This window comes from Conger conger, chromosome 10, assembly GCF_963514075.1.
Source record: "Conger conger chromosome 10, fConCon1.1, whole genome shotgun sequence".
NCBI lineage: Eukaryota > Metazoa > Chordata > Actinopteri > Anguilliformes > Congridae > Conger > Conger conger.
The window spans coordinates 27,290,366-27,314,474 of NC_083769.1; the positions used below are offsets into that span (position 1 = coordinate 27,290,366).

The 24,109-nt window shown below is 41.7% G+C and overlaps 1 protein-coding gene across 1 annotated transcript in view; it reads right to left on the bottom strand.

Moving 5' to 3' along the window:
- The window catches only part of LOC133138412 (sodium-coupled neutral amino acid transporter 3-like), a 35,303-nt gene that overhangs the window by 8,894 nt on the left and 2,300 nt on the right, over positions 1 to 24,109 (bottom strand). Inside the window, exons 2-13 of the mRNA XM_061257156.1 lie at positions 17,634 to 17,703; positions 17,184 to 17,361; positions 16,348 to 16,432; positions 16,039 to 16,154; positions 10,207 to 10,280; positions 9,958 to 10,050; positions 8,897 to 8,978; positions 3,934 to 4,016; positions 2,699 to 2,757; positions 2,161 to 2,328; positions 1,340 to 1,419; positions 575 to 675 (exon numbers count right to left, since the gene is read on the bottom strand). Of these exons, the coding sequence (XP_061113140.1) occupies positions 575 to 675; positions 1,340 to 1,419; positions 2,161 to 2,328; positions 2,699 to 2,757; positions 3,934 to 4,016; positions 8,897 to 8,978; positions 9,958 to 10,050; positions 10,207 to 10,280; positions 16,039 to 16,154; positions 16,348 to 16,432; positions 17,184 to 17,287 (1,045 nt within the window). The 5' untranslated portion in view covers positions 17,288 to 17,361; positions 17,634 to 17,703. The remainder of the gene's footprint in view (positions 1 to 574; positions 676 to 1,339; positions 1,420 to 2,160; positions 2,329 to 2,698; positions 2,758 to 3,933; positions 4,017 to 8,896; positions 8,979 to 9,957; positions 10,051 to 10,206; positions 10,281 to 16,038; positions 16,155 to 16,347; positions 16,433 to 17,183; positions 17,362 to 17,633; positions 17,704 to 24,109) is intronic.

Sequence of the window (24,109 nt, forward strand, 5' to 3'; positions counted from 1 at the left end):
TGCTACAGCTGAGATAGTATTTCAGACAGACAACTCACAATTAATTAAGCAATATTTATAGAGGTTTAATGTAAATGCAAACTTTGGTGTCAAGGCTCTGCCTCTCTTCACTCCATGTTGTAAGCCAGCCGAAACAGGGAGTGGCAACAAACCCCCCCTCATGGGGATTTTGAGAAGTAGAGCTCACCGGTGCACGTTGGGGTGGTGGTGGGGCCACAACATTTTTTGAAGGACTGAATGAGGAATAAGTAGGATAGTTCCAGCAAATGCAGCTAGCAAAAGTGCCAATAGCACACAATATGAGCAATGGCAGCATTCCAAAACAGGAAGTGCACAGAAAGAGCCAGGCAGTGTTATGGCTTTAGCATGCAGAATTAACCAGGCAGCATAGCATGGCAGAGTGCACAAGATGAGCAAGGGCCTGAACAGGTACGGCTGCTGCTTTATATAGCCCCTCCCATTAGATGCAAGCAGCATGTGAGGGGGCGGCACTTGGCGAGTTGTCTGCCTGAACTAGCACCGCAGGCGTGGTATCACTAATGGAGTGAAGAAACCTCAGACAGGGAGGCCTCACCGAAAAATGTCAGGTAGCCAAAAAGAGCAGCCAGGAAGTACATGGTGTACATGATCAAAATGGAAATGTTGGCAATGTGCTGCATCCTTCTCTTGGTAGGCCTGGAACAGAGAAGATCACAGTAGGGTAAATATCTTTGTGAACATTGACAGGTTTTCACGCTCTCTCAGCCTTGTTCTCTCTTAACGACGTAGTTGACGAGAATCATTTTAACTGTGGAGTAGGGAGAAAGCCTTTTATTATGCAACAAGAAAAATAAATCCATCGGGGATGACCTTTTTAAAGATAATAAAATGTCACCGTGATAAAATGCCTGCATTATGTCTGACAGCATGACATACAGACTTGACAAAACAGATGTTATATCACAGAAGCAAATACTTAGGAACAGGGTTTGTGTACAAAATTCAAACAATTTTCTTCTTTTTGTATTTAGTTTCACCTTGGTTATTTGCCTTGAGTTACTTTTTTTGCCATTTAACAACCGTTTGTGTACTTTTCTCACTCTATTTCACTCCCTTCTTTTTTCTTGTTATTGCTGTGTTTCTGTGTGCGTGTGATGGGTGTGTGGCTATGGGGTAGTTAGGGGGCAGATAAAAGGGAATGCTTCACTGGTTCAGCCACAACTATCAACTATTTTTATATTTTTGGAAATTATATTAAACAGAAATAATAATTGCAATAATAATTCAAATATTTGAAATAACATTGCAATATGTCCATGGTCTGGGCTAGACTGATGCATGATGGGAAAGTCTCTCTTACTTGCGTAGTTCGGTGTAGATGGGCAGGACCTCAGGGTGGCACACAAATGCGAAGGCCAGAATTGGGATGGTGTAGGCAGTCTGAAAAACACACAACAAACTCAACTCTGCTTTATCTACACAGTCACCTCTTCCTACATTAAAAACAGTTAATGTTCAAAACAATCCTTAATACAGCATTTTAGACAAAGTAAAACATCTGCAGAGATACCGTACCTTCATAAGTATTTGTTTCAACTTGGACAAAAAGTTTCAGGAAAACATAATTTCCTGACAATTCATTCCGGTATTTTGACATTTAAAGGTCTAGGAACTTCAGATATTTTAGTTTACATTTAAAAAGAGCAACAACTACATCACCCCTCACTGTTTTTAACAGTACAAAGTTTTAAAAGAGCAATAGAAAATGGCATAAATGCCACTTATTTGGCATAAAATAGAAGAAAAGCATTCTTTGTTCGGGTTCCCATTATCGTCAGTTTTAAATTTCTGAAGAATTTACTAGGAATTATTCCCAGTATTCTTTTTTGTAAGTTGGAGTGCTGTTTTATCTGTCCACGACAGCACAAAATCATGGAAGCAAAATTTCCTCCTAAATTCTAACCAATCCCACCATGGTGGTAAGATGCTGCAATATTAAAACAAGGCAGTAAGAATGAATCTTTCTGAAATATTATTGACGTAAATAGCAGCGTATGTATATATATATACTTTGCTCAATGTCTGTACAGTACTTTCCTGCACTCGAACACACAGCCAGCATCACTAGGCTCAGGGCTCTATAGCATTGTAGTGAGTGTGGTAGCTGTGCAATGGGCTTACCTGGGAGTTGACGGTGAACATGCGAGGGGCACAGTCGGAGCCATCCTCCGCAGGGATGTGGCCGTTGTGGTAGCCCGCAAGGGTGGAGTTCAAGATGAGTTCAGCAGCTGTGCCATTATAAGAGTAGTCCTTAAATGGGCAGAGAATCTGGAACTTTTTGTAGATGACCTACAGTGGGGGATTGGGTGGGACCATTATGATGTTGGCTATAAGTAGGCATAGTGAGCTTACTGAGGCAGTAGCACTAAATCTGATATTTGTCATTGGCAGCCATTTATTATTTTTCTTTTTGGTTGCATTGTTATTATTCCTCCCGAGACACATTCGAGCATCACCCTTTCTTCTTTGTACGACACAATGTTTTTGTTGGTACGAGTAAACAGAGCAGTTGCAATTTCTGATTGAAAATGTTCAATCAACTTGAAGCACACATGATCATAAATGATGTTATGTATACTGACTACATTTAAGTTATGACGATAGCCAAAAGAATGACAAAAATGGAAGGACAGTAAAGTTGCATGTGTACAGTACGTACCGCAATAAGGAAGAAAACCATGCAGCTGAGAGAGAAGCCACTGGTGTAACCCAGGTAACCTGTGGAGAAGACCAAGAGTCATGTGACCACTGGAATACCCAGATCTGCAGTTATCTTAAATGATCCAAGACACTGCATTCGAGGATCAGTACCAAACACTTGACCACCATGACAACAATCACACTCCAGTTTTAGTTTTGTCCTCATCCACCGAGGCACTTAATTTACACTCAACTATCCAGCATTTCAAGGATTCTACTGGAATGTATCTGTTGGACATATTCCATGAATACTACTAATAATTTGCTGGCTTACTGTGTATATTATTCAGCTGTTTAAAGTAGTCATGATATCTAGATTCAAGCCCCTTTTCAGCTGTGAGTCTTTGGTTCCACAGAGCTTTCCTGAAACATTTAATTCAATATTTGCACCTTGTTGCCGAAAGGACCATTGCTGGGACAATTTATTTAATGTTTAGTCGGTTTCTCATTATTCACCAATCAATATTGAATGGTAAATGGTTGGCATTTATATAGCGCCTTTATCCAAAGCGCTGTACAATTGATGCTTCTCATTCACCCATTCATACACACGCTCACACCAACAGCGATTAGCTGCCATGCAAGGTACCAACCAGCTCGTCAGGAGCATTTGGGGGTTAGGGGTCTTGCTAAAGAACACTTTGACACACCCAGGGTGGGATTCGAACAGGCAACCCTCCGACTGCCAGACAACTGCTCTTACAACCTGAGCCATTGTTGCCCCCAATATTAAACTAATTCTGGAAAATTTCTGAAAATGCTATTTGTGAAAAGTGATACATTGATAGCATAAATCAAGCCTAATTCCTGAACATGGTATTATTCCCACCCTGAAAATGCTGACTGAATCCAGTCTTTATTTTTCTAGGCCTCTATAGATTTCTCTCATGTATGAAAGAATTTAAGAAGAAAAAGAAATGCTAATATTAGAAAAAAAACAAAAACGATCTAATAACCCAAGGAGAGTCATCACACATCCCATTCCCTCTATGTGTTGAACAGGAGTAATACAACAACTATCAAACACAGCCAAGCATTCTTTTTCAGAGCATAAATTACACATCTGTTTGCAAAAACGTTTCATGACAGTGAAGTGAGGTCAAATGCCAAACTTATAGTCGAGTGTCTTTCACTCTGGCTGCTGAGGGGACTCACACAGGGAGAAAGGGGTGACAGGGTGAGAGAGATACTTACCCAGCTGCTTCATCAGGGCCAGGGGGAGGATTACGCTGATGGACACCAAAACCACCAGGTAGTTACCGTTCACATACCATTCCCTGGGGGAGAGAGGAACAAATCGGATTATGACTCCAAACTGAAACAGCGCCCAACCTCCCAGCAGTACACCTTTGTGGATGTCCAGATGGAGGCGACAGATGACTTTACTGCCTCGGATAGTCATAGTCACCCCTCTTCACCTCCATTTCACTCGGCTGCTTGTCTTTTTCTGCACACTGACACTGTTCTGAAACGCTGTGAAAATCTCTTACATAAGCTGCGTGATTAATGTGGGTTTGCCGTTCTGCTCAGACATGCAGAGGAGGAGCAGCAGATTTAGCCTGCTGGTGAGTGATGTGTGGGTGCATTCCCACAGCCGTGTGAACACGCAAGGTTTGTCCTGCCCTGCTTCAGGTCTACAGGCGCATGGGAACAACTTCTCATTGGATATGGAGAAACACAGAGTGTGTTGGTGTGCATGACTGTGTGCGTACAGTATGTGTGTGTGCGTGTGTGTGTGTGTGTGAGGTGGTTGGGGGTGATTGTGAAATGGAGCGACAAAGGCCTGGGCAGCCTGGGTCTCTTATTCCAGCACCTCCATTTCCTGATGCTTACACACAGAACACACTGTGCCCCCTACACACCCAGCCGACCAAACACAAGCACACACACACACACACACACACACACTTTCTTCTTAATGACTTCATTCATTTTAGTAAGCCAATTATTTGGCCTGTGTCTCTGTGGCTGTGTTTTGTTTTCTTATTTCTTATACCCTGCACTAAGGATGCGATTGAACACACCTGACTAATCAGAAACAACTATGAAGCCATTTGTTCCAAATGTTATGGTTCCCTGAAATGGAAAGACTGTATAAAAAGAGCTGTAATTGATATCACCTGATATGGATGCAAATACCCTCAAATTAAAGGTGACAAGCTGCACTTTAAACTCATACTCTCAAGTTCATAGTCTGAAGATTGTCTAACTCATCATCACGGATGATGTAATGGAGAGTGGCAGCAGTGGGATGAATTCAGGAGTGTACAGACAGATTCTGTCTGGCTACGTACAACACAATTTGTCCGAACTCATTGGTCAGTGCTTCATCATGTCGCAAGACAACGACCCCAAACACACGGCCTACACAAGCAATGCATTCATCAAAGGGAAAAAGCGGAAAGTTTTGGACTGGGCAAGTCAGTCACCTGATTTAAACAAAGGTCAACAGAAAACAGCTGCACTAAAAGACTGGAAAGGCCTTTCCAAAGAAGATACCAAATGTGTAGTGACTTGATAAAAATAAATACACCTGCACACATCTGTTGGAAAAAGGCTCAAGTGTATTCTGGGTACCTTTTTTGCACATTTCGACGACATGGGTTGAAGGTGCTGGAATGATTTGCAGCACAGGAGGGATTTGGGCATGACATTTAAGTCTATTTTAATTAATCCTAGTTCAAAACTCCATTATGCTGTTTATATCAAATGATTTGCTTGAATGGTTCCACCCGGAGGTGGAAGGGCTTCAAACAAAGGAATTCGGCATAGTTTGCCTTTAAGTTAAGACAGTTCTCTGAAGGTTGGAGCATTTGTTGAATCCAACATGGCACACTGTTATGAGCCTTCATGCAGAAAGCTAAGAGAAATCCACAATAAGAATACGAAAATGCTTTTGCACGAGGCCCAAGCGAACATGCCCACAAAACATCATAACATCTCCAGGCTCAACCAAATTTGGCCGAGGTTACATAAGAAATGAATGAACTGGTTGGTTACAAGTGATTAAATGAGGAGAAAATGCCATATATAGAAACCTTGGTAATTGGTAATACCAGAAAGCTGCTTTGTGGCTTACTGCCCCGAAAACAGGTTTAAACCCTGGATTTTAAATTTTATTTAATTGCCAAGAAGCATGTGGCTAACGTGGTAATCGTGGAAACGATTAGCATATAAAATTTAATTTCGCTTTTGCAACGTGATGTTTAAAGTAAAGCCAAACGATAATGATCAACTAGATAGTCTGGTTAGTTAGTCTAGCTAGTTAGTCTACTTTTCATGGGTATTGGACATAAATGTAGTTGATGTGGGATTTAATCAAATAGAAAAGACTTCACCCCTATCCAGGGGCAGCCTAGTCAGGAATCCAGCATCTGCCATTAAAGACAAGGATTCAAGAGTAGATCCACAAGCACATTTGATTTTACAACAATTTCATTAGATTTTAGCCGAATATGAGTGTAACGCTGCTAATATATGATAAAGGACAACTGAACACTCAATCCCACAGAGTCTGCTCTTTATCCTGGGGTATAGACATGGAACACACAGTGCAGCCAGTGCTAACTACAGCATTAAAGTACATGGATTTCATTGGTCAGGCTGAAAGCATACACCAGTCCCTGGACTGCAGAACATGATTCACTGTACGGATGGCATTGCATGTATTTTTACCCCCTGCTAAATGCTTAGTAAATTTTATGCTAAAGTTACATCGTGATATTCACGACACCTGGTCTAGGATCAGCTATCCAAATTCTAATGCAAATTACCAGGCAGCAAATGCTCATTGCTATCGACATACTCTCAGCCCAATGTTCTCAAAAGATAAAAAAGGATTATTTATATACATCAAAATTGTGATGTCCAAAACTGCTTTTGCATGGTGTCAGTATACGTCCCAGTGCGGTAAAAAGTAACAGGAACACATATTTTAAGGCATTTTCTCTCCCTCTTCCCATGTATAAACCTAATCACACTTTTTAAAATCATCATTAAATTGTTGAAGATAAACCATTAACTTAAATTATGGCATAATTAAATGCAGCCTAGCCCCAGGGGGAAGTGGTTAAAGAACACAGCTCTGATTAGCCCAGCCAGTAAACTGACACTGAAACTGGTCCACCAGTGAGAGATTCTATGTCTACAACCCCAGCTAATATATAAGGTCATCGCTCTCTCTAACAACTGGGGCATGTCATTACATAGCCAATAATCACTCAGCATTACAACAGCCAATCAAATCAGGCCATGGTCTAATCCTATGGGACAAAGCAAAAGGCCACCCCATGGCCTGTTGCCTGTATAAATGGTCAACCATGTCTGAGATGAAAGGAGAAAAGAGAGAAAGAGACTACACAGGCAAACTTTAGCCAAGAAAGAGGATTTCTTGTACTCATATCTCAGAGATCTGTCACTTTGGATGACATTCTACTCATGGGAACACATAGGGATGGCTGGAGCCATTTATCAAACGCCAAAAGTAAAAGGCCTGTGTCGTAAAAAAGACCTTTGTTGAACACCAGATTCTCCTTACTCTGTTTCCATTTTGCCAATACTTTCAGTATCCCTTTCCCCTTCCCTTATTCTCTCCCTCTCCACCTCAATGTTCAATAAACATCTCCCTTCTTGCCTGCATTCAGCAGCCACTGCTGCTGATTGAAAGCCCCTTTTCCCAGCACTATTTAAACTGTATGAATCGTGCTCCATCGCTATTTAAAGCCATAGACAACACAATGTCACCCTTTCAGAATTATCTGGGAACTGCCAAAGGACTACACTCTCAGGAGGTTGAGAGGCCTGCTGGTATTGGTGTACCACAGTGAGGCTCACCACTGTGTTTTTGCCAAAGGGCGGATCTGCAAGTCAACATGACCTCCCGAGGCCTCTCCATGTCCTCAAGCTGCTGTGCTAACGGGCAAAGTGCCACTCTCAGTCCTCTGTATCTCTGGGGACCTGCTGACATGATATTCCACCCATGACACCCACAATATCCACCCCGACACCATCCTTCTCTGGGCCCTCTGGGAACAGGCACTCCTGATCCCCGTATGTTCCACCGGGGTTGTGACGTCACTAGAGAGGTTTGTGAAGAGCTGTGTAGCAGCACCCATTTGAAACCCCAGGCATTGACAAACTCCTCTAAAAAGCTGACTGATCCAGGCTCTCACACATACATAAACACACTGGCATGAACACATGGAACACTTAAGTCATACAATACACACAGTAGTAGTAATTCCTATCATCAGCTCACCTGCAATTGTGCCCACACTAACCTATGTTCCATCCATCTGTTGACATGTCTAAGAGCCTCTCAACTGGTTACACTTTCATTTGACTTATTCAATTATCCATACAGAGATACATGGGAAACCAGTCAGGTGACATTTGGCCAAGCAAGGCACAAGGATTTCCAACTGCAGACAACAATGAAATCAGCCAAGGCATAACTCATCAGTCAACTCCAGAGCTGTTTTTAGTCACGAGGGGGAAAGGCTTCCACTTTCCCCTGCTGCAGTGTGCCGTCACAGCTCCAGACCCATGACTCTGATAGTTTGAGTGCTCATCAGCAATGTCGATGGGGGCGGGGAAGGGAGAGCTATGTCAGCCATTCCAGTCATGCTGGACGTACCCAGCCAATCACAGGTGGCCATTTCTTTCCCACCTTTTTCCCCAAGGTTTATCTCCGGGACTAATTCAGGGCCAAGGCTGCTGGCCCAGGATGCTCTACGCAAGCCTGCCAGGAATCTGAGACCCAGGACCACCAAGCTCTCTCATTTGGATTTGCTCATTTGGACAGTTTTTCAAGCTTGTTTGCTTTGTATGTAATGTAATTGCATCCTTTTTACACAGTGGAAGTGCAGAAGAACAAACAGGGGATGTGGTGAATACACTATTCAACTGATACTCCCCATGACTAATGACTGACAAACTTATCAATCTAGAGTAAAGAACACCCTTCAGCTGCAGATTTAATTTGTTTAATTTTGGAACTATAGATCACATTTCTGCTCCCTGTCTGCAATTCACAAGCACTCAGCAAGCAGACGGACGTTTCCTATTAAGACACTCAGCCAGCAGGAGCAGTACCCAGAACCTCTGCAATCTTTATGTCTTGTATGTGGATTTGCAAAGTAAGAAGAAAAATACTCACGTTGAGGGATTGTCTGCTTTGAGGAAAGCATGAATGACCAGTGGTAATTCCGACTTCACAATGTACAGGTAGCTAGACATAGCTGAACAAGAACAAACAGACAACACATGCAAATGAAAAATAAACATAAGAACAGAATAATTCCAGCAACAGATTTTAAGTGTATAAAGTTTACAGCAGCTGGAACACCAGGCTCATCTCAAGGTAGAGGTCAGGTGTACTACAAACAAACCCTCCATTCCTAAATATGGAATTTATTGTTGAAGAACATTCCATAGTCTTGTGGATTGTGTACACATGGAACAGCAAGCCTTTCTTCTGTTTCTAGCACTGAAATGGCTCATGACATATTTCCTTAATGGAAATGGAATATACTGCAATATATTGAAAATACTGAGCCCTGATAAAAATATATTTCACAGCAGTGTCATACACTCAGTTACCCCTTTATTACATAGAACTTCACACAAATGTATTCAAATATCTAATCAGCCAATCAGTACATATTGAGCTTGTTACCCACAACTTTTTTTACCAAAAAGCCAAATTTTACTAAAATGTTTTAATTTTACACTTTATGCAACACGTGTGGTTCAGTGGGTGACAACTGCTTCATTCAACAGCTACACCTTTAAAACCCTCAACCTTCTCTCTCTCCTTTCAGCTGTGACAATACAAGGGTGTGATGCTGTTGATTGGCAACAGCACAAACCCAGCAGCTGTTTGCCAAACAGGCTGCTGGTCTTGGCTCTCGTCATCTCTGCACGCAAACATAGAAAGAAAGAGAGAGAGAGGAAAAGAGAAAAAATAGAGAGACATTCTACAAGCCCTTGTACTCCTGCCAAAACCACCACATTGAGGAGATTAAGCAAGCACATTACAGGAAAACAGACTGCTGGGAAAAAAAATATTTCAACTCTCAGCCCTGATGCTGATAAGGAGGGCACAAACCCCAGAGAATATGAACCATCAGTGTTTGCTAACTGAGTGTTTTTAAAGGCGAGTCTACATAAGAGAAGCAGAGTGCCTGGTGGCAAATACTCTGCCCCAGTCTCCTTTACCTCCAATGTTCTGCAAAGTGATGGCAATCCCAGCGGCCATCTTTCCTGGTGTGCCAAAAGCCCTGAAGCCCAGCTGCTCATAGGCTCGGATGCCTGGAACACAAGCATCACACAGTATCAGTACAGATACATGCACAGACACTAGAATCTTTTAGCTGGAGTATGGTTAGCAAACATATTCGGCGATGCATCTGAATCCTTATAATCTATCTATAAAACCTGAGCCGGCAGACAACATGAACAACTTACCCACAATGCCAGAGGACTTGAGCAGGAGGTGAATAGAGTAGGAGGAGAGGGCAGCCACTGCGGTGAGGAGAAACCTATGAGAGGAAGAGAAACTCCATATTAAAATGTTTCACCATACAGTGACCCCCTTTCACTGTGCATTTTACAGCACTGCAAACATAATGACAGGCATCTATATTATCTACACTTCTGTTTTCATGGAGACAAATCTCCCCCCATTTTTCACATTTTTATTTTGAAGGACAATGTCAGACTGTCAATATAACAATTTTATGACTTTGTAAATTCATGTCACAATGAATGTTCATTCTGAAGTAAATATATACACTCAGAGAGCACTTTACTAGGAATTGATTAGACTTCTTTTTTAGACTTATTGGTCTTCTGCTGCTGTAGCCTATCCACTGAAGAGGCTTGTGTGTTCAGAGATGCTTCTTCTTACCACTGTTGTAATGTGTGTTTGTTTGCACTACTGTCACCTTCCTGTCAGCTTTGACCAGTCTGGCAAAACAATACATAGACGGTAAATGAACCAAAGTGAGCAGAGCAGCGACAAATGTCCACTGTGACAACAGCAAACAAAACCAGAGGACTCCTGGAATATCCAATTAGAGGCAGTCACTAAAGTCTCCAAACTGACTCACTTGAACTCCAGACTTCCCCAGTCTGGACAGAAGGAAGGGACAAGGTCTGCTTGCTTTTTTTGGAAAAGAAACGTGGTACTCCCAAGCTATTTTTGCCTTTGTTGCTCCCAGCAACCGACGCCAGACCAAACCCATTTCACCTTGGCTTCAACTCCCATTGCAAGTTTCTTTCCCATTCCAAGTTTAGCCAAGGTGAAGAGCATGGGCCGGCCTGTTCAAAAAGCCATCCGCTTTTATAGTGGAAGAGTGTTAGCGTACTGAGGCCCTCGCATTTCTACCATGATCAATATGCTTTTAGTTGTATATTACAAGCCAAAAAGACTATGTGTGCTTTTAAAATGCCAGACATCAGAGAAGGAAAGCACATCAAAAAAAGATTTACTTGCAAACTTAACATTTCAGTCTATTTAAAAAGTTACTAGATCAAGTACGAGACCCTGCCTCTGCACTGGAAGATGACCACAGCCAGCTTTCACCTCTCTTCCAGGCAGTCTCCTGTCCAGTGAGGTTCTGTGACTGTCCTAATTTCACCCCATAGACTCCACCGTGTGAAAGGTGATGCTGTCCATCCTAATTCCCTGTCCAGTGAGGTTCTGTGACTGTCCTAATTTCACCCCATAGACTCCACCGTGTGAAAGGTGATGCTGTCCATCCTTCTGCCTGTGCTCTCTGAAGGTCCTTTCACAAACGCATCCCACCATATCTGTGCCAAGGGGAGCCTTCAGCCACCAGACGAGCTGACTCGTTGACCCCTCCACCCAGGAACAAACTGGTCTCTGCTCAGCATTCCTGAGGACTAGTGGGCGATTAGGCCATATTTCCCAGGCCCCATGGTCCCACTGCACTGGAAGGGCCGAAGGTCGGATGCTGGGACCAAATTGCAAACCTAAGCATCTTGCTCTAAAGGGAACTGCAGGCCCAGAGGTAGATGCCTGAAATTCCTCTCAAAAGTTCAGTACTACTTCAACTTGAGAAACATATTTTCTGGCCTATGGAGTGGTATTGTTATAGCTGCTTGTTTTTACCTTGTTAGTTTTCCTAATGAAGTTTCTCATGGGAAAATGGTGAGAGTCAGAGTCTCTCACTCTCTCTCCCTCTCTCTTTTTAATTCAATAATTTCTCAATGTGCCTGATTACCAAACAATGCACCAATTCACCCATATTCTGCAACTACATTGCTTACATTCTGTTGCCTATTCATTACATTTCAAAAAGGTCTTTTCTGAGAAATTGATGCTAATTTTTTTTTTATTAGATTTATTGTAACCCAATATAACTATATAACTACTATGACATAGCATTGGTTAAGTGCGTCACAAGGCATCAAACTTTGTTATGCCTAGTTAATGTGTCAATGTGTAAACACACTGTTTGATGAGGCTTTCAGACCACCATTTATTTTGGCACAGAGGGGCATTGAGTACTGTCAACATGAGGGAGAGCCATGACAAAAAAAAAACAGTGAGTGATGGAGTGGTGAAGGACTCGGGGGAAGAAGAAGGGATCCTACAAAGAGCATTACTTGGGCTGGGAAAGTAGTGAAAGTGTCAATCACCCCTGCATGCCTGGACTGGCTATGTCCCAATGCTACAACGGAAGGCCTTTTTGTATATTTTACAGCAAGAATGTGTACTAGTGTACTTTGGTATGAAAATGCATACTTAGCACACAAAAGGCATACAGGTTGGCATGATAGGATCGGTCAATGATTCAGCCACTGAAATGTTGTGTCATGCCTTCAATGTTTTCAAAATTATTTGTACAGGTCCAGTTTGTGGTCCCAACCAGACAGTGTCAGTCATCCTCCGGTCTGTAATCTGTTGCAATAGCTACACCTCCTCCTCCCCCATTCTGCCAATGGTTCCGCTATGTGCTTCAGAGGAGACATGTGCCTGCACTCTCCTAAATTGATATTGGAAGTTACAGCTATAAACGCAAAATAAGATTGGGCGTTCCACAATGTGGAGAAAAGGGGGAACAAAGAGAAAAAAAGAAAAAAAAACCAGGGCCAAGAGTGGATATTTTGGTGACTGAGGAGCTTGTTGTTCTAGTTCTGCCAGTGGTCCCACTGCGGCCGGACCCCAGCCTGTTTGAGAGGCTTACATGGTACTGAGAGACTGTTATCCTACATTTTGCTTTTCTTAACACCTCCTGTTTATCATTTTACTACTTCCTAAGCATAGATTTCCCAGCCTGCATTCCGTACTCAATTATTTTCCCAAGGATGGGTCTAGAGTCTATTTTATAGAGCTTCATGCCCTGTCACTTTGTCTTTAGGGAATCAGCATTGAAGGATGTATGATGCTTTTGCAAAGTACTGAGCACTGCAGAGCTGAATTGCATATGTGTTTATATGGGAATGCATGAAAATGAACGACCCAACCACTTTCGATTATGTCTAAACTGGCAGTGGTGATGTATGATCCCTATCATTTCAAAGCAGGCTGAATTATTGTGAACTGGCAGTGTCAGACAACTTAAGACATCTGCCAGGTCTACCTCAACACCAACACCCAGCTATAAACCCACAGAAAATAGTTTGGACAGCAGTTCAAAGCTTTGAGTGAGCATCTAGGAAGGTAAACAGCGGTCATCTGTACACATTGGACCATGATGCCAAAGGCAGCTATTCCTAGCCACATGCTAGAAAAAATTAGAAGTCTACCTAGAAATCCCAAAGAATTCATTGACTGTCTGCAAACAAAGCCTGATATAAACAACTGTCTGAGCAAGGGCTTCTGGTACAGCTCCTGTAATATTGTCCAAGATCGCTTTGTAAACAAATCACTTAGCCATAAGCAAAAGTTCTAATAAAAGCAGCCTTACCAAGGCTTAAAGCATCTGAAAGTTTCACTAACATTTAGATTTCCAACCAAGTAAAGGTGAAGGTTCCTGCTTAAAGGCTAACAAGGGTTCTTCCCAGGACGAAAAACCCAGGGAAAGTTGTTGGAGACATCAAGCCTTGAGTTTGATTTTAGACAAATTCTCATTCCTACCAATCTGTAAAAGTCATATAAAACAATGCATATGAGGTACACACAGATTAATAACTCTATATTATATAGTTTATAGTGTCACTGCGGCTGATGACGTGCATTGGATTTGCAGCGACATTTGGTTTATACTGTGGGAGACTAGTTTATACTTTTTGCTAAGGACAACAACCACAGTCTATGTCAGGCAACAATAGAATGTTCAAGAACATTCTGCAATTTCAGTCAAGCAACACTGTCGAGAACTATAAACTGGCCATTACCATAGCTTCTGTAATTCTGCAACAGGCCAAACACCAAAAAATATTCAGCTGCTATAAAAAACAAATCTCCAACAAATAGTATGTTACAGATACAGGAGTTTATTATTTCAAATCAATCTACAATTTGCAGACAGAATCCTAGAACTGTAAACTTCCACCTTCTGAAGAGGGCTAAACTGACTACAGGAGGGTACAACCCAACCTATCCAAAGCAAAAGAAGTTAAACAAAGTCAGAGTGCCACAGAAACCGGATCTGCACATACTGGGGGGCAGGATGTGTGATGCAGTAACATGAGTAACCTGAGTAGATACTCTCCACTGTGGCCTTTACATGACCTCGAATGCAGCAAGGAGGACATGATGGCTCAGTATGACATCAGCAATTCCACCCTGTCTTCTGTGCTCCGCCCCCTCCCCACCCACTCTCACCCTGCCTAGATCAACCCCACAAATGCTTCTGTCTGCTGGGTCCACAGCTATGGGTCAGGTTTCAGCCAAGGTTATGGCTATTTCAGCCACCACATACACACCCTCCATGTGCTCCATTACAACCCTAAAAAGCAACTTCCAGCAATGCCCTCATATCTATGGCTCTAACTAGCAGATGTGTTACCCCTACATTTAGGTATACAGTAGACTTCCGCTTAACTGCCTACCACATAAGTGACCGACCAGATTATCTGATGCCCTCACTTAAATGTTAACGTTAATTTAAAATCAAGATTTACAGCCTGGCTAAACGCCAAATTTATGCAAGTGCAGTATGTGACCCTAATGGTTTAAACAGTGAAAACCTCTACTCAAGCACATTCATTTAGAAATTAAATAATGAATGTGAGGTTAATGTGTAGACTCTCTGCTTTAATTTGAGGGTATTTACATGTACGTATATCTGGGTAGGAGTAATAGCAAAACATTTTACATTGTGCCCCCATTTCAGAGCGCCACAATATTAGGACAAATGGCTTCACACAAGTGTTTCTGATAAGTCAGGTGTGTTCAATCGCTTTTGCAATACATAACATAAGTAACTTTATCATATTTATGTCACCTCCTAATTTCTTTTTAGGTTCTGACATTCCTTTTTGACCAATAACTTATCTATCAATGGGACTGGATGCAGAGGTCCCAGAATTATGCTCCTTGAAAGGAGGAGGTTTTGTGCTATGAAGTCACCCCAGGCCATCCAGCTGTTGCCAAGGGCAATAGTCACAGCAAAAGATGACATAACGGCATCTTCAGGAGTCAAACATCAATCCTCATATTGGTTAACCCTTTCAGTCCCAAGAGTGCCATACGGCACTCTCGCCTTATGCCTTTTCAACAAATCAAAATGACTACTATACTATTGTTTTTAGTCCTTATTAAAGCCCTAATAATTTAATCAAAGCTAACCTTTGGGATTTAAATGGTGCCATTTCATATTGGGCTTGCGACTGAAATGGTTGAGCAACCATATTGGTTGGGCACCCTGGCAAGTGGATTCATGAATATTTGTCACAGGAATAAATCACTCCGGGCTTGTTGAAAACCGTGACCATTTTGAGTATGAATTAACATTAATTAATAACACTGGTGAGCCACTGTGAAATTAACACCATAATAATAAACCAAGAACACTCTGTCTTTTTGGAAAGTGTTTAACATGGCAAATTTGCATTCATTTTAAATGCTGAAGATTACAATGGCACTTATAACTGCCACTGCAGTGCATCTGAGTAACGCATTAACCACCTCCAATGGTTTAATCTCTGGTTTCTTCTAAAGCCCATTACGATCACATTCTACTGGCCACTTGCATACCTGCAAATTAAAAGTGACAGTCTGCAATTTAACCTTATAGTCATTGTTTCATTTCAAATGCAATGTGCTACAGCTGACAGCCAAAATAACAGATATTGTACCACTGTCCAAATACTTTATTCACTTACAGGAAAAGGAGGATGCCAGTGTTAGCCATGGCATATGCCAATCCCAGAATTCCACTGCCCATGATGGCATTCCCCAGGTTGAACACAGACATTCCGAAAGAGGTCTTCCCCTCAAACTACAAATAAAACAAAAATGTTTCATTAAACCTATAATGCAGAAAAATTTGACAATACTGAGATACAAAGCCTGCCAAGAAAAACATTTTAGCTCCTTTCGTATCCCAGACAATACTGAAGGAAAAGTATGATTGAAAGTGGAACTGAAGGCTGGCCTGAAGCCGGATGAAAAAGCAAAATGAAAAGACTTACATCAGTGAAGCGCATAGGCTTCTTTCCTTCTGGGTTGGGCAGGAACTCTTCACATTCTGTCACATTTCCTTCACCATCTTCAAATCTGGTTCATAAGAAAAAGCATGGCAAAAAAATGGGAGAAATGTATTGGTCAGCATCCTTCAGAATGGCCCATGGAGAATACAACATATGAAACATAGTTTAAAGTCTCAACCCTTGTGGTCTTCTTATGCAGAATGAAGACCCAGCTATTCAATCTGCACTATACATATCGTTCCAACACAGAAACTGCAGCAAGACTTTTTCAGATTGAACATGCCCCAGCTTCAACCAGCTGGTAGTGTCAAAAAACACAGCTTAACACATCTTTAAAAAGCTTAGAATCACAGCTGAGCTTTCTTTGCGATATTGCACTGTATTTCTGAGACTATTTCTGAAGCATTTCTGAGGACAACATACCTGACTGTTTCAGATACAAATGCTAAAAGAGATGTGATCTACCATCCAATGATGTACATTTGTGTGTAATTCAGCAAACTGCATTTACAGTAACAATTGTTCTAAGCCACATTTGTAAAAATATCTATATGAACAAAAAAAGTTATACGAGATATTAGTTATATCTTATAAAACTCTTTGCTAGCTACTGTAGCTATACACATAATGAATTGCAATACAAAATAGTTGTATGAGCCTATAAGTAAGAAAATGGTTAGTTTAAAATATATGAAGCCCATTCTACCGATAGAACTCTAACAGGAGCATAACAGTGCCAGACATAATAGCTAAAGGGCAGCCTAACTAGGATGGCAGAGTGGACAGGCAAAGTGTAAAGGCCAAGAATGTACTCTTACTGATCGTCCTCTGGCAGTGATTTCATAGGCATGCTGATGTCGTCTCCTAGGCCGTGACCCTTCCCGTTGGAGAGAATGCTCATCTCTGATTCAGCAGGCTCCATGCTTTCAGTGCTGATTATCTGTAAGCTCTGCGTTGGCGCTGAAGGTGAGATCCCCTCTCCGTTCACCCAGGTGCCTGGTGCAGGGAGAAAAGGCCCTTAAGCAAGCCCTAAAATACTACCTACACTCAGCCGGTACTGTACATACGTGTGTATGTACAGTAAACTGTATGTGTGTGTACTGTGCCCTGGAACACTATTTACACAAACACTTCCTTTGAGTTGGTATATTCTGAACATTGTGTCACATGCTTTAAGTTGATAAATATATGAAATAATTTATTTTCAATCAGGTCAAAGTTCAAGGTCTGTTTGAATGACATGCCATTTACTTCCTGCCATGACTTACAGTGTCTGCAGAGTCTGAAGAGTGACACAGGTTGTTTATCCACAATGATCCACTTCTTTCACAAAGAAGCCTTCTCAGGTCCAAGTCAATCCACCAGAGAAAAGAAAAGAAAACAATGATAGAATCAGGTGTTACTGAAAGAAAATAATGAAATGTAAACAGCAACAACGGCAACAGGGAGGTTAATGAAAACAAGTGGCCAATTTACAGAACATATAGTTCTCTCCAGGCAATACTAAGCTACTCACTTCTCATCAGGACTTTTTCCTCAAACTTACAAAATATTAGACAAAGATCTCTGCAAGTAGACACGCACACACCCAAACACACAGGCCTAACCGACACACATACACCCAGCTTTGTGTTCCCATCATCCAATCCAGCATCCAGCCATCTAGGAGCTTGATTCCAACTCCAATCCGAGGTAAAGGGAATAACAATGTAGCAGGTTAGCAAGAGCGGAGAGAAACAAAGGCCAGTATGTTTCTGATCGCGTCCCAGGTGCTGACAACCTTGTCCCAGAATCTGCAATCCAGCACTATGACCAGCAGGAGGTGAAGATGAAAGGTCATCCTCAAACCAGATACAGCTCTCACTGGAGTTTCACTGTGCATCCACCACTCCTTCCTCCTTCCTGCTCCCTTTTCTTTCTCTCCTTAATTAGGGGAGGGCTTCAAATTGAAAAGAGGGGCTTATTTTTTTGTGTGCTGCAAAACCTTTCCCAGTACATCTTCAGCTCCTTCAACCCCACTCTGGCTTTTGAGTGAAGTTTTTCTAAATCATTATTTGAATTTGAACATTGCAGGAGCTGAATACCAACTTGCCATCATCACCCAAACCCCCCCACAAACACCACCTGCACTCATTCGCGGTTACACGTCAGCAAATCCCATTTGCCTGTGACAAGGGTCTTCTGTTTGCCTGGCTATAGCGGGATGTATCTGGGGAAAAAATCAGCCTAGACAGTTGGAAAAAGCTGAGTGGTTTGCTGGGATAGGGACAGCATAAGGCTAAAGGACAGCGGTATTGCTGTATTGGTACAGTCTCACTGGCAGTCCTGCTGAGCTGCGGCTTGCCAGTGTAATTAAATTACCCTATAACCTGGACCACGGAGCGGAGTGTGAGCTGGGGCTAAGGACCAATGAGGAATGAGGGAGGGCTTGGTAGACTGGCACACACATACAAGTGAGTGGAGGGAGGGGGTGGCAGCTGGCAGGGTGGCACACAGACCCCCTGAGTAATCGGAAGGGCATAGAACAAATACAGCAATTAATATGCCATGCATCACCGCCTCAGCAGCTCCTCAAACCAACAGGTCCTACCTTTCAACTGGGATTCTGGGAAGAGTAAAAGACTATTACTGCTAAAGCATATTTAACAGAGATTTCAGCTGATCCAAATACTGGCGTCCACATTCATTTTATGTTATTCGACATGGTAATGAGCACTGGCAAAATGAGAACACCTGAAGAATATGACTGGATGATGACAATGCAGAGGGAGGGAACGAGGGCAGGACTTTACACTTGAGGGCCAGACAGACTGAGCTTTCTCCCAGAGAGAGGGAGAGAGAAAGATAAATATATGGAGAGGGAATGTGTTCTTTTGAAATGTATCCTTGAGGCCCATGCCATTGTTTTTGGTGAGTACGCTATTTTTTGTTGGAAGCATTATATGGTTTCCTTCCTCATACCCTGAGCAATTTAGGATCATTTTCTGGGTAAAGCAACATGGATCATCTGTGTATATTTGCTGTGAGCTCAGATCCAGTGATATTAAGCACAGGCCAGATGTGGCTCCTGTGGTTTCATGTCTCCTTGGTTTTGAGTCCTTTAAAGACCATCAGGCAGATCCTGCTGTGTCTATCCACTCTCAACTGTGTGCTGATCTGTGGAACTACTGAAGGAATAATTAACCAGTACTAAGCAGCAACATGCAGTCCCTGGGGTTTCCACAGAGAATCATGATGGACAGATGCATTTCATTGACAAAGGAAAAGGCAGAGCCTTGGGCTGACAGAGAAGCTGCAGCCTGGGGCGGGGCCCAGAAAAGACATGTATAGGTCATCAATCATTTAACCAATGGTGCAGGCTTCACAAAGGCTAAATTAACAAGTATGCATCTTCAGAGACTAAACGAACAGCAGGAGGTGTATAGGTAGAGGAGTGGGGTATTCTTTAAGTTCAATACATTGACCACATCTCCTGATCTTTGGGGGATTCATCTGGAAAGTACAGATGGTCCATCCTAATGCTGGAGCACTTGCCTCTCATGATAAATGTTCGACACAATTCATTTCATTGTAATCATTTCTAGTCTCAGAAATAACACTGTATAAATAGATTAATATTTATTTATTTACACAGGAGTTTGTTTTAAACATGGGATTTTAAGCAGATGGGATTTCACTTATTTTTCCTTTTTCTTGTTCAAAGTGAATAAATTGTAATTAAGTTTAAATATTAATACTTGAAATTAATTTAACAAACCCGAGCAGTAACAAAGGTGTGAAATAAGAAGATGGGGGTACTTCAGTACTTCAAAAATGATTTACTCTTGTTTTTTGTTTCCTTTCTTCTTTATTTAGTCAAAACAGACTAGCACCTTGGAGTGCCCCCACCTTCTTATTTCATAATAATTTTGGAAGGAATTCAAAATAGGGTCAAAATAAGCCCATACAACATAAATTGGTACAGAAACAAAGCATTATGTGTATTGCATGTTTATATATCCCACCAAAATGGAAAATCTACAGTATCAAGATGGAAAAAAAGCTGTTTTTTTAAGAGATGTCAAACACTAGGCTAAATAGACTCAGATTGGCCACAAACATAATAGGAGGGTTATGATTTCACAAAAGATCAACTGAGGACACATATTCTGAACCTGATGCCTATTGAGGGTAAATTCAATAAAACCACTAATACTGTAATTCATCTACATTATTGTTGTGATCAGCTTAAAGATTCAATACTGTCTTTCCAGAATCTTCACTTCTTGGATTCAAATGCATCTCATAACAGTGTACTAACATTTCCTAAAAGCTAAGGCCTTAGTAATAAACTGTTAGCCTGTGAGGGAATTTACGATCAGTTTTTTTTAGAAATCCATTAGAAACTCAATCTCTTGTTCTGGTGACAATGTGATAACTATGTTTTCTTTTGAGATCCATATATTATGAGCTACAGTAATTATCACACACAACATCAACATCTGCCCAAAACCGACACAAAAGTGGGATGTTAAAGAAACACGAGAAAATCTCTCTCCCACATCAGAATAACCATCTGTGAGAAGAACCACAGATGACAAGTGTACACTGACAGACACATCTGTCTACCAATAAGAGACTCTTTCTACTGCAGACATAGAGACTGTAAATGTCATGCCCCATTAACTGAAATTTACTGGAGTTGCTTGTTTGAGGTCTTACCAAGTTACTAAATACATTATGCAGTTATAGGGTTGAGTGCAAACACTAGCAGTCATTCAGCTTGGAGGACTCCAAAAAAGGAACCCATGTGCTGGAAAGCTTGGATCCAGTGTCAGGACCTTACAGCCTTTTACAGTACCAAAGATCATAGTGCACCTTCCAAACACCTAAGGCAAGCCATGACTATGACTGTTTTGACAAGACTGCAGGACAACAGGAAGTTCCACAAGATAACCTTAGCTCAAGGCCATCAGTAGCTTCCATGATTGATCAATGATGCTGGTACGTGCATTTAACATTGCAACTCATTTACAGTAAACGGAACCAGGTACTTGATTTTTAAGACAAGTTGTCCCAGTGCCAAGCCATATGTCAGCTGCTGCTAAGGACAGGAAATTTCAACTGTGGGTGGAAACTTACTCGCCTCACCCTATCTCCCAACCAACTCAAACCTTCAACTCACATGCACCCCCTAAAGGCAGAGCAGATAAATGGGGAAGTGCTCCATTTTGTTAGTAGTTTTCCATCTTTAAATCAGGGTAAACATAGGTAATCAGCTCTATTGACCCACTCTGGAGGCAGCGGTGCAACTCAGGGTTTTCACAAACATTTCATCAGCCTAGTCTGAAAGTAGGCCAGACTGAGGGTCAGAATTGAGAGTTGCCGATTGGCTCAAAGGAACACAACCTGGCCCTAGTCATCAGCAAAAGTCCATGTTCAAGGATTACCTCGATTAGCCGTTAGTCTACAATATGAAAGAAGAACAACCTGTGCTAGGTTGTCATAATAATCCAGAGAGAATGCAATTGCAGTGACAGTGGCAAAGTTAATCTTTCCTCTTTTCCTGTAATGAGAGTCAACTATTAAGAGGGAGGCAGATACAGTGTGCAATTTTATATTAAAATACATTGGAAAATATATTTCAGGTCAAGAATTTGTTACAACATACCAAGCACACACCAAGTCAATGACCAATAACAAGCCAAAAAAGTCCAGTTAAATGCTCCTTGGCCTTTTCTTTAAAAACGGCACCAACTGTCTTTGGAAATAATGAGTTTGAATCTTTGCCAGGGCTCAGATTCAACCACTTAGTTTCTACTTCATCTTACAAATCCAGCCTTTAGTTTCACACACTTTGGGGTATGTTAGAGGTGTATTTGTTAAAGACATGAGCCTTACTTGTATCTGACATAATAGCACCAGATCAACACCCCCATCATACCCCAAAGTGGATTAGGCAAACAGCTTGGTGCAAGGTATGTGGGCACTTAAGCAAAAGAACACTGAACAAAATCTGAATACTTAAAAAGTATTCACCATTCAAAGTTTTGTTTTCTATTTCCATTACTATAACGCTTTCCGTGCATAGAGGTAGAGGCCTGATAGCCATGTAACCTCAAGCTAGTGAGGGAATGCCCATATGTTGGCATGTTGGCGGCAACAATGTGAGACCAGTCCTGAGGCCCTGACAGTACCAGCTGACTGTTACCCTTCATCATGTGCCTGTGGATAACAAAAAAGCACATGATCATTCCCTGCTGCCTTGCTCTGCCTTCCTACTCCCCACATTGAAGCTCCTCACCTCCACAACGAGGAGAGGCTCCCAGGTTCATCGTCCATCTGGCCACACCCAAACACTCCCAGCCGGTGACAGGACCGTGCACATATGAGAATTCAAATCACAATTGGAGCTACAAGGGTCCAATTAGAGTGTTGGGGGGGCGCTGCATTTCTAATAAGTCTTAACTAACATTGGAAAATACTTATCTGGCTTTAAAACATTATGATTTGTATTCTGCTAATCTAGTCTCTCTAAAGCTGCTTGACTGCATGAACCTTTGACCCTTTCCAAGTAGCAGAAGAATGGTATTCCTCTCACCAAACGCAGAGAACCAACAACAGAAATAGCCCTCCACTTAAAAAGTCCTAACAAGTACAGTTTGTTTTCATTAGGACTCATGAACACTGGATACATGGAGTCACATCTGAGGCAGTACTGGAGGTGAGCCACAGCCAATGAGACATCTTCCACCACACAGCTGAAAACTGAAAATGGCATTGTACTAACGTTACTCACATTTTTCCAGACTACTCACAGAAATCACAGGTAAATAAACAAGAGAGGGGTATTGACATATAAAGCCGGTTTCAGGCGTCTGACTCCACTATCTGGAACACTATGGCATTTACAAACCTATGAGCAATCAAAATGCTTTGTAGGGTACACAGTAAGACACCCACATAAGATGCAGGTTGCCAGCAATATGAACAATAAGGATACATAAAATAATATTATATGCAGCGCAGCTCAGAGCTAATCTTTGGATGCTATAAAAGATGTTGCCAGTATGCTTTCATGACACACCGAACCTCTCTGTCAGAACTTGTCGAAAAGAAAGCCTTGGTATCTGGGTACTAGTCCTAGTTCTCAATTATACCACAACCTGGTGGCAATTCTTCTTCTGACACAGAGCCTTTCAGAGGCTGTGATGAATTTGGCTCTGGTTATCTTGCGTATCTGTCACAGATTCACAGTCCTCTGTAAATTTTGTCAATACACACTGAAGTACCTTAAAAAAGTAGCTTATTTCACTGTTCACTGAAAAAAATGTAGCCCAACATTAACACTTGCTTGTTACATTTACATTTCTGCCAAACCAAGCTTGTATTTAAGGACCAGACATGAAAAGCTAAATTTTTTTAAATCACCTTTAATTACAATGTTACAGGCATACATTCTTACCACACACAATAGTGGTAAGAAATACGCTTATTCACTTTCATTTGGCTTTGGGGAAAAACTCAGCAGTTTGTGAATATTTACACAGAAACAGCCATGCACTGGTTGCAAACTGACCTGGAACACTAAAAACAATCTGAAAAAAACCATCTCGGGTGAATGGCCATCAAGTCACAAAGACACAAATAAGGACAACACATGACAAGGTCAGGTGAAATGGCACTTCTCAACAGAGCCAATGGAAGGTCCAGGATAATAATAAACAGTGCAGGCACCACCAGCCATGGTGCCAGAGCTATTCAA